Below are 13,648 nucleotides of genomic sequence, written 5' to 3'. Positions count from 1 at the left end.
TTCATTTTCCTCCCCTTCAAGTATCATAGTTGTACCACGGTCACCTGATGCCTCTAGTAGGCCATATGTTGATCTTGATTTCTTAGCATTGACGCATGGTCACCTTCTTGTCGAGGTATCACACTTATTGGTGCAAGAGTTAGGTAGATTAGATAGCAACCCTGAAGTTAGAAGAGCGAGATATGACTATAGCGTGAGACCTTCTATAGGAGGAGCTTCAACAATTGCAGGAGGAGAGAGATCACCTAAGAAAAAAGGTTAAGGAGTTTCAAAAGGGTTGAGAAGTTAGGGCAGAGGGAAAGAGATTTATCTATTCAATTCATGGGAAAGGTGGAGATGATTGGCGCTTCTAAGAAGTGCCTAAGTTTGCGGTGATTTCCATTATGAGAGGGGATTTGTTTTCTTCTGTACATGTACTTGTGTGTAGCTTGTGATTTGAATGTATGTGACTTGTGTAATTCTATATTGTACAGCTTTAATTGAAAAGATTAAAGGAACATTTTGCACAAACTACCATGCCATGTCTGCCTGTGTGTCTATGGTTCAAATTTGTATGTTGCCTAGGATGGGATGTGGGAATCTGACACTTGAGTCAGCCTACGGTCATTTTTGGTTTCTGAGTCGATTATTGGAGACTTCAATTTTCTTAAGGTTTTGCACATTGGAAACCTTTGGGCGGAGTTGGGTATATTCCTGAAATGCAGCTACCATCTTTGCAATATTCGAGGTTGCCTGCTTCCTCGATATGTGCTTCATGGCTTTTTTCTTTTCCCTTTCTTTCCCTTGACCAAATTTACCCACAATGCCCATTTGGATTTTCACCGTCTAGTTTGCCTGTCATTTTTTCCCATGGGACCCTTTCGGGTTTCACCATGTCCCGAGCATTTGCTGCTTCTGATGAGATCGAGACCATATCTGACTCTTCTGGTGGTCTTGCTCTTGACATCTCTCCTATCTTCGATCAATTGGACACAATTATCATGACTAGGGCTGATTTTATGGATCTTCAGCGCCTTCGAATGCTTCAGACCCAGTTCTTGCCTTATGCCTCTTCTGCTTCACAACCATCTGCTTCCTCCTTTGTTGCAACCACAGGTACTGCACTCCATGCCTCTTCCACTCCCACAACCTGGATTATTGATTCAAGGGCATCAAATCATATGAAGGGTGAGCACACTTGTCTTATTCCATCTTGTTCCTCTACTTGCAACCGTCTAGTATGTCCAGCTGATGGGACATGAATCCTTTGACTCTGTCTTTTTCTCCTAATCTCATCTTGTCTAATGTTCTCTATGTTCCTAAATTTCGTACAAATTTGATCTATGTTCATTGCCTTACAAAAGGCCTCAAATGTTGTCTGATTTCTTCCATTCTCATTGCATCTTTCAAGACTTGAATACGAAGAGGACTATTGGTGTGGGCCTTTAGCGCGGTAGTCTCTACTTTCTACATTAGGGGGAGCTGTCTACTAGGAGTGATGCTTCACCAAGTTCTTTTACTTTTGTTTCTCATTGTTTTGAGTCTAGTCAGGAGTCAGCTGCCTTATGGCATGTGCAACGTGGTCATGTGTCTTTCAAGACTTTGCAATTTTTTCTTCCTAAGTTTAATAAGTTGAATAATGTTTCTTTCCAATGTGGAACGTGTCAGTTTAGCAAGCATGTTCGGACGTCATTTCCTGCACTTTCACATCGCTCTGATAAAATGTTCGCTTTAATACATTCTAATATTTAGGGTCCCAACGTTGTTACTTCGATTGATGCTTTTCCATACTTTGTGACTTTCATTGATGATTTTTCACGTGTTACTTTATTTGATGAAACAACGTCACGAATTTCTACAAATGTTTAAGTCATTTCATCAATTGATTAAGACTCAATATGATTGCAATATTCAGTCCATTCAGTTTGATAATGGTGGCGAGTATATATCCCAAAGTTTCACATCTTATCTTTAGGAAAATGGCATTCTTCATCGGTTTTCATGTGCTTACACTCCACAACAAAATGGAGTGGCTAAGCACAAGAATCGTCATCTTCTGGAAGTTACTGGCTCTCGTTTGATTGGAATGAAAGTTCCTAAATCATACTAGTTTGTTGCTTTGTTGACTTCTTGCTGTTTAATTAATGCCTTCTCATGTCTTAAATGGCAAGACTCATTTTCATACACTTAAGCATGGTTGTTCTCTTTTTGGTATTCCTCCCAAGGTTTTTGGGTGTAGTTGTTTTGTTTACTCTCTGGGTCCATCCCGAGACAAGTATTCCAATCATTCCATCAAATGCATCTTCCTTGGGTACTCTCTTCAGCACAAAGGCTATAAGTGTTATGACTAAAAGGTATTTTGTATTGATGGATGTCACATTCTTTGAAGATCGTCATTTTCTCTCTACCATGTCTAATCCTCTGGATTTAGTTGCCCCACATGCTGCTTTACCTATGCCTGTGGTTAGTGACTAGTCTGTTCCTCCTCCTGAGGTGCCTAAGTAGATTTGTAGAAAGTCAAGACAACCAGCAATGCTCCCAGTAGCTCCTCTTCCTACATCGGGTAATTCGCTCAGTCCCACTTTCATTACTCATCCATCCTCTCCTATTGCTTCCCGTACTAGTAGCCATTATCTAACTTTTCATCCTATTTCTAAGTTTGTTTCTTATGACTCTGTCTCTCCTACATATCGTGCTTTCCTTGCTGCCATCTCTTCCTCTATTCCCAAATCAGTTGTTAAGGCAGTTGCAGTTCCTACATGGAAGCAAGCGATGGAGGCAGAAATGGCTACCCTTGATAAGAATGACACGTGGGATCTTGTTTCCTTACCTGCGGGTAAGCATACTATGGGTGCGAGTGGGTGTATTTTATCAAGTATCGGGCTAATGGATCTATTGAACGTTACAAGGCGCGTTTAGTTGCTAAAGGGTACATGTAGAATTATGGTGTTGATTATAATGAGACCTTCTCTCATGTGGCCAAATTGAACTCAGTTCTCCTAATCATCTCCTTAGCAGCCAATCTTTCCTGGCCATTATATCAACTAGACATTAAGAATGCCTTCATGGGGATCTAACTAAAGAACTTTATATGGATCTTCCCCCTGGTTTTCATCTTGGAAAGTCTGTAAGCTGAAAAAGGCTCTTTATGGCCTCAAACAATCTCCAAGAGTGTGGTTTGCCTGGTTCAGTTATGCAGTTCTCTCATTTGGCTTTAAGCAATGCCAGTCGGATCATACTGTGTTTGTTCAAACTTGGCAAGAGAGCCGAACCATTATACTCGTTTATGTGGATGATATAATCGTCACTGGAGATTATTTGGACTTTATAGAACATTTCAAACAGATGTTGAGTGAGGAATTTGAAATTAAGGACCTTGGTCCTCTCCGATACTTCTTAGGGATTGAATTTGCCTGTTCATCCATGGGTATCTTTATATCTCTGAGAAAATACACTCTAGACTAGCTAAATGAGACTGGTAAGCTTGGTACTCATCCTACCTTATCTCCTATGGATTAAAAGCATTCTTTACATGAATCTGAGGGTGATAGTCTGACAGACCCCGGCATGTATCAAAGATTGGTTGGGAAGCTGATCTGCTTAACTATTACAAGGCCAGATATCACTCAGGCTGTGAGCGTTGTTAGCAAGTTCATGCATTCGCCGAAATCACCACATCTTGATGTTGTATACTGTATACTAAGATACTTGAAATCTTGTCCAGGATGTGATATTCTCTATGCTAATCATGGACATGTTCATATTACTGGATATTCTTATGCTGACTGGGCAGGGTGTCCAACTGACAGAAAGCCAACTTCTGGATATTATACCTTTGTTGGAGGTAATTTGGTGACTTGGAGAAGTAAAAAACAGTCAGTGGTATCTAGATCCAGTGAGGAAGCAGAATATCGGGCTATGGCTCAGGGAACTTGTGAGATTCTACGGTTGATATATATTATGGTAGAGTTTGGTTTCCCTATCAACTCTTCTACTCCTCTCTACTGTGATAACCAAGTTGTCATCCACATTGCATCTGATTTGGTCTTCCATGAAAGGACGAAGCATATTGAAGTAGATCTATATTTCATTCAAGAGAAGATTTCTTGTAGAATGTTGTTCACTCCATTCGTCAAATCAACTGAGCAATTAGCTGGCATTTTCATAAAGGCGCTCAGTTCTCCTATGTTGCAATAGATTTCGAGCAAATTGGGTATGACAGATATTCATACACCAACTTGAAGGGGAGTGTTGGAACATTTATTTGTTATGTAAGGGTTTAGCTGTAAATATGCAAAGTAGAGTCTTATGTGTAATTTTATATTTATTAAGGGGTTATGATGTAATTTGTAAATAGGGGAAATCCTACATATAAACAGAATAAGAAAAAGAGGCTGCTCACGTTTTGAGCTCTCTCAACTTTTCCTCCTCTCTCATCTCTGTCTACAACTTCTACAAAAACTATTGGAGGTAGCTCTTCCACCTTGTCATTGTCAAGTTTTCAATCCATTGGTTCGAAGATCCTCATTTCTTGCAGCTTGTCCTCTAGAGTGGGCTCCAACTTCTCATCAAGATCTAACACTGATGAATCTGACTAGGGTGTATGCGAAGTCATCATCATCCTCCCAACATTGTCACTCTCGCCCCCACCCTTACCTCCTTTTTCGCTTTTCTCCTTTAGGTGGCCTATGTCCCAACCCCATCATTCCCAAGTTTTCTCAAGCTCAAAGTCCAAGCCCAATTCATCCCCTCTTAGATCGTCTCTGTGCGTTTAAGTCCATCAGGTTGGCGCTTGCTTGATGGGATTTGGACTTGGTCCAGTCGATTGGAGCACCTCTTCCCCCTTGTCCTTATCGAGTTTTTCATCTAGTGGTTCTGAGAGCATCAACACTTACAACTTATCCTCCAGAGTGTGCTTCGGCTTCCCATCAAGATGATGACTCGAGCACTCATGAATTTGACTAGGGTCAATTTTTCTATAACTGTTGTTACGACCCTGTAACGCATAACGATTACCACCGTTATCGTTGCATAACTGTTTTGGGATACCTTGGATAACATATAGTCAGGACTAAGGGGACAAGGGATGGTATAAAGTTTATAGCTTTAAATTCGAACAATGGTAAGAAATGTCTTTGTTTAAGTGTTGTATGTCTATGACTAGGATATCAGGCTCCTAGGCATTTGTAGGATAGGAAGGAAAGACTAGTTCAGACTCAGCAAGAACGAAGCTTGTCTGTGGATATGTAATTGACTCTTTGGTGTAGGGTCGATGGGATGACCCCGACTTGATGTAACCTATTGAGAATATATATGTACAAGTCAAAAGGATCTATTTTCCTCTTCTTCTTCTTTTTTTTTTTTTGTGTGTGTGCATAGTTGTGTATACTTTGTCGGAGTACCATATGTTATGCATAGTTGTGTATACTCTGCCGGAGTACCATATGTTATATATCTGTGTGGAAGGGGTGGAGTTGCATAGTACCATATGTTTTATATATGTGTGGAGTTGTGTAACAACAGTAGCCCTAGATGTTTCTTCTTCTTTATTTTCCTCTTTCTTCTTCTATTTTCCTCCTTGTTCTTGTCCAATCTTCTACTCAGTATCAGTCAATGAGAGATCGGATTTTGATTATGGTTTTGTTCATGGCTATCATACACTGCTAATTTCAATGTCCATATGGCTAACATTGGACCTGTAGACTATGAAGGGTATGGTTTAAAAGATCTTGATTTTAGAATATTTATGGTGATTTTTGTGGATTTTTCTAGGCTCGTTTAAGGTGAGTTTCAAGCCCCACAATGTATTTTTTTGGAAAAAGGATCATTTCAAGATTTTCTAAAATTTCTCCCAATCGAATGGACTTTTTTGATAAAGATGACCACCTCCCACTTTGGCTATCGCTCTTGTTTCTTGCTGTGGTATTTAATAAAATACATTATCTTTCCAAAAAAACGATACAAGAAAAGAAAAGAGGAGAAGGAAAGGAGAAAAAAACAAAAAAGAAAAAAGAAAAAAAAAAGAAAAGAAAAAAAGAAGAAGAAGAAGAAGAAGAAGAAGAAGAAGAAGAAGAAGAAAGATTGTGTGATAAAACCCCAGTAGCTTTATGCAAATATATTTGTAGTGGGTTCAACCAGGCATCCAAACAGGCCCTTGTAGACAGTTAAGTGCTTCTGTGTAAGAAGCCTTGTGGAAAAATGGTCTGCAAACAAGGTTTTGGAAGATGGTAAATGTGTTATATGGATGTAAAAAGCAGTTGAACCAGATCTCGATATTACTAGTGATATTCAATAAAAAGAGAAACATGGGAGCACTCAGCACAAAAAATAAAAAATAAAAAGGAAAAATAAAAGAGACCAGTCAAGGAGAGAAATCCCTACATAGAAATCTAGTCCAACACTGGCCAATCTACTCATCAGAAACAAATAAAATAAAATAAAAGTCTGGACTGTCTCCTGGAAGAAGCATCATCAATGTTGTGATGTAATGCAAAAAATGGGCATCATGAAAGCATACCTGAACAATCACATCTGGCTTTGTCCAACTCCTAACTGATTCTGAGAGCATTGCATGATCCAAATGATCCACGAATAGAAAATTCTTTTCAATTTCAGGAAACAAATTTAAAACTTTTCGCAACCGCAGACCTGACAAGATATCAGCTACAACTGGCCAGAAGAGGTGCCTAGCCAAGAGAACAGCTGCCCATATTTCATCGTCTGTGTGGATAGCACCAAGAACTAAAAGCCCCCGATTAGCATGTTGAATCATTTCCAGAGCCTCTGCAACTTGTTCATGAACATCATTAGATGCATAAAAATGTTCCAGTCTGGTGTATTTAGTGAATGGTTCTATCTTTGACATCCACAAATCTAGTCCTTTCAAACAGCTCGATGTCCACTCCCTTGGAGAATCTTCCAATGGTTCTCTAAAAGAGCAGTTAATATGTGCAGGGCCGGATGGTGTTTGTGTTGCTCTATACACGGCGGAGTCAACTGTCGTGAGTACCATCCTCGCCGGAATGTTATCACTGGGTGGAGGAAGACTGAAGAAGTATCTCACGAATGAGCCAAAATGATTGACCTAAAATCCCATCAGGTGTATGAGTGATTGAACAAAAATTATGAGACGTGCAATTAGACATTGTAGTAAAGAGCATCATTTCAATTGAACCTCGGTCATTCATTTCTATCACCCAGACCACTTTTATGAAGCAAATGATGCAACTTTCAAATATCGCAACCATAAACATCAAAGAATGAGTCCAAGGAAATTGCACAAATCTAAGTACCAACCCTGAAAGCTCATCCATTGCAGAATCTCGGTAAGGTCAATAGGAATACATTTACATATGATTAGATTTGGAAATCAAAAGTTGAATTATGAAATCCAACTTTTGAACTATTTATGGCACCTCATGCAAATGATAAACTGCTATATAAAAGATGACGGTTTTAGTGGATATTGAATTGAAAGTTTATTTGTGGGGAAAACAGAAAAGAATGAGAGAGAGGCAATCACAATCCTAACAGCATTGTGTTTCATGAAATTACAACCCAAATCAGTTACAAGTAACAAAATGAACTGAAATGTAAACCAAGTAAACCACAACAGTCACCAGGGGCATAATGAACTAAAATATAAACCAAGCAATAAACATTATTTAGTTCTACGTTGTCTACATGGATGACATTATAGAACTTGATACTTACCCCTGACCTATTTGATAGATGCACCTGTTGTCTAATTTTTGGTATATAATTGTACAACTTAGTAATATTGTATTACCAAAGAAGAAAGAAACAGTGTGTCTATCAAAAGGGTCAGTGTAAATAGTGCCTGAATATAGAGCCCATTACTGTCGAACATGTAGGAATTTATATTGTTTTGTGGGACGTCAAGACTCGAGACAATTTTTGCATTTTATTTATAATGAACTAACCACAGAGGTGATTAGATAAAATTAGCAGTCAAGACATTCATCAAAGCAATGTGTGTATTACTTTGGCTCTATAATTTAAAAAGATGGAGAGAGAGAGTTGAGTCTTGGTGGATGAAGTGGGGGAGAGCCTTTTGGAGTGTTATCTGGTAACCGGCTGCTAGTGAAACTTTACGTAAGTTTTATAAGAAACTATTCGACTGAATTTGCTCTATAGTGAAATGTGGTGCAATTAGGAGGCAACGTAAGCAGAAGATGAGTTTTATGTAGATGTGGACGACGATGTGCGAAAGGCTAGAAAGGAATTAAAAATAAGGACATCAGAAGCATTTTATGAGTAGGCCCAGTAGAAAGTAAAATGATGGAGAGATTAAGATGGTCTGGCCATATGTTGTTAAAGCTGCAAACTGCCAATATAAGGCAGGGAGCTTCAAATTGGGATTAGGGACCCAAAAGGAGGTTGTTGGGTCCAATGGAGGAAGGTGAATGGAATCCAGTGGGTAATTGTAGGTCGAATCTTAAGAAAAGAGCTCAGGGTTGCGAGATTTGCATGGTGTTCATTGATAATTTTCTGGAGGAATTGAATATAGAACCTCAATGGAATTTCAGACGATCCAGGAGATCACAGGTGTAGCAATACCGGTGGATCATAAAACAGGGTTCAGGAGCGGTTATTCTTTTGTAAGATTTGCAGCAAAAACTGAAGCTAAGGCAGCCATTTTATGCATGGACCTATTAGCAGAAGAAAGATCAGGGCAAGGAAGCCTGGAGCTTATCTAGTGTAATTGGAACAACCAGTCAGCAATGGGAGGAAAGAGGCTGCAGAAAGTCCAGCAGAAGGGGAAATTGATCTTGCAAGGTGGTGAAAGGAGTGGGTCATCAAATAGGGATGTGGTAATGACATCCATACCAGATGGAAAGCATCAGTGATGGCTCAATTGGAAGCTCTAAAGGCAGCCCCAATGGAATATCATGCAGCAGAATAGTGAATGCAGGAGGTAGGGAGGTAGTGATAACTGACTCCGATATTGTTGAGGAGCAGCGGAAATCTCCTGATCAATCATATGTTCTCACTGTCAGCTCAGATTCTGTCTCAAGTTGGCAGCTGGCCATATGGGCTGGTCGCAGATGGGATTTGCTAAAAAACAAGTTCTCCTTTAAACCCCTCATGCTCAGCGGTTAGTAGTGATGCCTCACATCCACACTGAAAGATTGAAGGAAGCTTGCCTTCCTATTACTGAAGGCTCAATTACTAGGATTCAACAAGGGACTGATTGCTCTCTTAAGGGAGCTGTTGTTCTAGTTCAGTTAATAGGGATTTGGCTTGATCTCTGGAAAAAAGAGGTTCTTTGCATAATCAGCTCATGTATTGTGCCACATCCCACACATGCACACTCCACACGTGTGCACAATAAAAGGCCCAATTTCCTTTTTTAGCTTGTTCCTAATTTCCTTGCTTTCATATTTCTATGTTAGAAAAATATCTCTATGTTAGAAATAAGTATTATTAGATTTTCATGTTTAAGGGTTTTTCTTATTTCCAAATCTTGGCTCACATGGAATTCTATTTTTGGATTCCTTAGAATATGCTAGAGATTTTCTCAATGAGGAAATCTTGTAAACATTCATTATAAATAAGGCATAGGCCCAATGAAATAAGACAGTTGAATGATATTTTCTTTGAGCAAGTTCTCTTGTTTCTCTAATGTAATATGTTGAGGAGGAGAGTGGTGAACTGATCTCTAGTATAAGACTAGAGGACTGCTGAGCTTCCTCACTGTCATTTCATCTTTTCTCTTGTGGGATTGCCAAATCTGCCCCAAAAGTGCTGAATAAATTGAGATTAGTTTTGGGCAACTGCGAATCTATTAGGCCTCTCTCAGTCCTAACATTCACATCTCAGTAGCTGAGTGCTTCTCTTTGGGGGGGGGGAATGGTGCGTGGACCCCTCCTCTTAGGAGGAAAATGCTTGATTTAGAAATAGACGCCCTAACGACCTTGTTGTCTCATTTGTAGGGCCTCTATCCATCTCAAGGAGCAGCAGAGGACTCTTTGGTTTGGAATTTGTCTTGTTAGACCGGCCACATGCCTTGTATACCTTGTATACCTTGTATAGTTCATTTCCATAGGTAAAGGATTCTGATTTTATTATTTTCCTTGTATGGCTGACTATAATCTCTATATATTCAACCCCTTAGGGTTGTCTAAAATACAGAAAACCTATTGGCTTCTCTCTGTTTTCACTGTTTACATGGTATCAAAGTCATACTAATCCAAATCTGGCACCCCCTTCGTCACCGGCACCACCTCCTGACCGATCCAGCCCCTGCCGTGTTGCACAGCCCTGTCTGACCACCCCTGCAGCGTCATACAGCCCATCCGACCATCTTGCTGCTGCGTCTAGCCACCCCTACTGCGTCCGGCCACCCCTACTACTGCGTCCGGCCACCCCTACTGCTGCATCCGGCAACCTCTGCTGCTCTGGCCAACCCTACTGCTACGTCCGACCGTCCCTACTGTGTCCGACCACCCCAGTTGCTGCGTCCGGTCACCCCTGTTACTACTCCGGCCACCTCTGCTACGTCTGACCACCCCTGTTGCTGCGTCCAACCATCCCTGCTGTTGCTGCTCTATTGTCGTAGCTGCGACCAGCCCTTCTGCTGCAAGGTATCTCCTTCCTTGGTTTGGTTTCCATCAATTCAGATCTATGGACAAAGACGCCCCACGTTGTAGTTTCGATGGTACCAACTACAATCTATGGGCTATCCACTTTCGGAGTTTCCTCCAGGGACGTGGTTTGTGGGGACTCATTGATGGATCTGTTACTGTCCCCCCTTCCATAGATACTAAAAAAATGGCTAAGTGGGCAATTAAAAATGGATAGATTATTACTTGGATTCTCGATTCGGTCGATCGGTCAATAGTTGTTGGCCTCACGCCCCATCGCACTGCTAAGGCAATGTGGGAGCATCTTCAGACAATTTATCAACAGAGTAATGTGGCTCGGTTATACCGCCTGGAACAAGATTTGGTTCACCTTACTCAGGTTGACAAAAGTATTCAATCTTTCTACTCTACAATTATTGCAATTTGGACGGAAATGGCTATGATGGATCTGGAATTTCCTCATGACTTTAAGATATTCCAAACAATGTGCGATAATGCGCTAGTTCGACAGTTTCTTATGAAACTGCTTCTGGAATTTGAGCATTGTAGGGCTGCTCTCCTAAACCGTAGCCCAACTCCTTCCTTGAATTCGGTTATTAATGATTTATTAGCTGAGGAACAACGACTGCAAGTTCTCTCTCCCCCGTCCCCAACTCAGGGACCATCTGATCTGGTACTCGCTATATCCACATCTGCACCACATTGTGGTTCGACTCCTTTAACTTGTCGCGGTTGCAACAAAGTGGGACATGTCATCGTTCAGTGCAAAGATTGGTGTGCTTATTGTCGACGGACTGGTCATGGTATTCAGAATTGTCATTCACGTGCCTATGCTTCCTCTTTCGGTCGTGGACGTGGTGGTCGAGGTCATGGCCGTGATCGTGCTCTTTCTACTACTTCTGCCACTACTTCCGAGCCTTCTGTTAGTAATACTGCATCTCCTACTTCTGCTAAAGGACCTTCCTCTCCTTTGACTCCTACGATGCTTCAGCAGATCGTGGAGGCCCTTTCTACTGGCGGTATGTAAGGTATATCCTCATCTTCTATATGGTTCTTCGATTTGGGTGCTTCCAATCATATGACTGGTGACGTATCACATCTTTGCGACGTTCGTCCCTACACCGGAACTCAAGCTATTTCTACTGTAGATGGCACTAGACTACCCCTTCAGTCCGTTAGTTCATTGATTTTCTCTCCCTCAACCACACCAGTTCACCCTTCATGATGTGTTTCATGTCCCTAAACTCTCCTCGAATTTAATTCTATTGGTCAACTTACATCCAATAACTGCTTGGTCATATTTCTTCCAAACTGTTGTTTTATGCAGGATCTAGCAACGGGGAAGGTACTTGGGAGGGGTAGGCGGCATGGTCGTCTGTACATGCTGGATTTTGACCCATCTGTGACTCCGGCTCGTTGTTTCTTTTCTCCATCTTCTTCAGATATTTGTTCAGCAAATAAAATGTGGAAACTCTGGCACTGTCGCCTGGGTCATCCACATTCAGATCGGTTGATTCAGTTATTTTCTTCTTGCATGTTAGGGAATATTTCTCTTAATAAAAGTAGTTTAGATTTTTCTTGTTCTTCCTGTCGTCTTTCAAAGTAAGTGTATTCCCTTTCCTCTAAGTACTACCAATTCATCATCTATGTTTGAACTAGTGCATACGAATGTCTGGGGTCTATCACCAATTCTGTCACTCTCTGGATTAAGATATTATGTTATATTCATTGATGATTTCACATGTTACACTTGGATTTACTTTCTGCACTCTAATTCACTGGTTTTTGAAAAATTCAAGATATTTCATTCTATGGTGGACACTCAATTTCGGTTAAAAATTCAAACTCTCCATTCTGACTCAGGGGGAGAATATCTCTCAACATCGTTTCGGACATATCTTCAGGATCATGGGATTATTCATCAAACCACCTATTCTGATACTCCACAATAGAATGGGGTGGCTGAACGAAAAAGTCGCCATATTGTTGAAACTGCCAATACCCTGATGACAGCTATAAGTGTTCCTCGTTCTTTCTGGGCGGAAGCTATGTTGCATTCCATCTACTTGATTAACCGAATGCCAACCAAAGTTTTGAAAAGTAAATCTCCCTTCTTTGTTCTCACCGGCTTCCTTCCTACATATTCCACATTTCGTGTTTTTGGTTGTGTCTGTTATGTTCACCTGGCATCACATGGATATAACAAACTCTCCCCAAAATCAGTCAAATGTATGTACTTGGGATTTGGCGAAACTCAGAAGGGTTTTCGATGTTATGATCAGATTTTTCATCGTCTTCGGGTATCACGACATGTTGTTTTTCTTGAGCATATTGCCTTTCATTCATTTGTTCCTCCTCTACCCGCACCTAACTCTCTTGGTCTTACCACTTTTCCTGACATTCCTTTTACCTCAAGTACACTCCCTCGTCCGTTGCAGGTTTACTCACAACAAACACGTACAGATCCACCTCCTATTGCTCCCCTTACTGTACCTGTTGCCGATCCAGAATCCCCCTTGATACGTCGTTTCGTTTATGTTCCTTGACAACCTGATCGCTTGATATGCTCTATGTCTGCCATGAATGCTACTCTGGATACTGTCTCTATTCCTACTTCACACCCTCAGGCAGCCACTCATGATTGATGGAAGAAGGAAATGGCAGAAGAACTTGTAGCATTGGATGATAATCATACGTGGGACATTGTCACTCGACCCACTGACCAACAAATAATTAGTAGCAAATGGATTTATTCTATCAAGCTCAAGTCTAACGGATCATTGGATCGATACAAGGCTCGGCTTGTTGCTCAAGGATATAAACAGGAACACGGAATTAATTATGATGAGACATTCGATCCCGTGGCTAAGATGAAAACTGTTCGTACTTTTCTGGCAATATCATCTGTTCGCTCTTAACCACTCGCTCAGATGGATGTGAAAAGTGTTTTTCTTCATGGAGACCTCCAAGAAACAGTATATTTGAAACCTCCTCCTGGCTTTTTAATCCCTGACAATAAGGTATGTAGCCTAAAGAAAGCCCTGTACGACCTCAAACAAGCA

General features: G+C 40.8%; 1 protein-coding gene across 2 annotated transcripts in view; it reads right to left on the bottom strand.

The window, feature by feature from the left end:
- Positions 1-13,648, bottom strand: part of LOC131255652 (protein PHYLLO, chloroplastic) — a 98,708-nt gene that overhangs the window by 45,983 nt on the left and 39,077 nt on the right. For both annotated transcript variants that reach the window (XM_058256431.1, XM_058256430.1), the window contains exon 12: positions 6,497-7,063. In XM_058256431.1, coding sequence (XP_058112414.1) covers positions 6,497-7,063 — 567 coding nt within the window. The remainder of the gene's footprint in view (positions 1-6,496; positions 7,064-13,648) is intronic.

This window comes from Magnolia sinica, chromosome 9 (assembly GCF_029962835.1).
Source record: "Magnolia sinica isolate HGM2019 chromosome 9, MsV1, whole genome shotgun sequence".
Classification (NCBI taxonomy): Eukaryota; Viridiplantae; Streptophyta; class Magnoliopsida; order Magnoliales; family Magnoliaceae; genus Magnolia; species Magnolia sinica.
The sequence above is the reverse complement of the archived record's forward strand: the minus strand, read 5'-3'. Positions and strand labels throughout refer to the sequence as shown.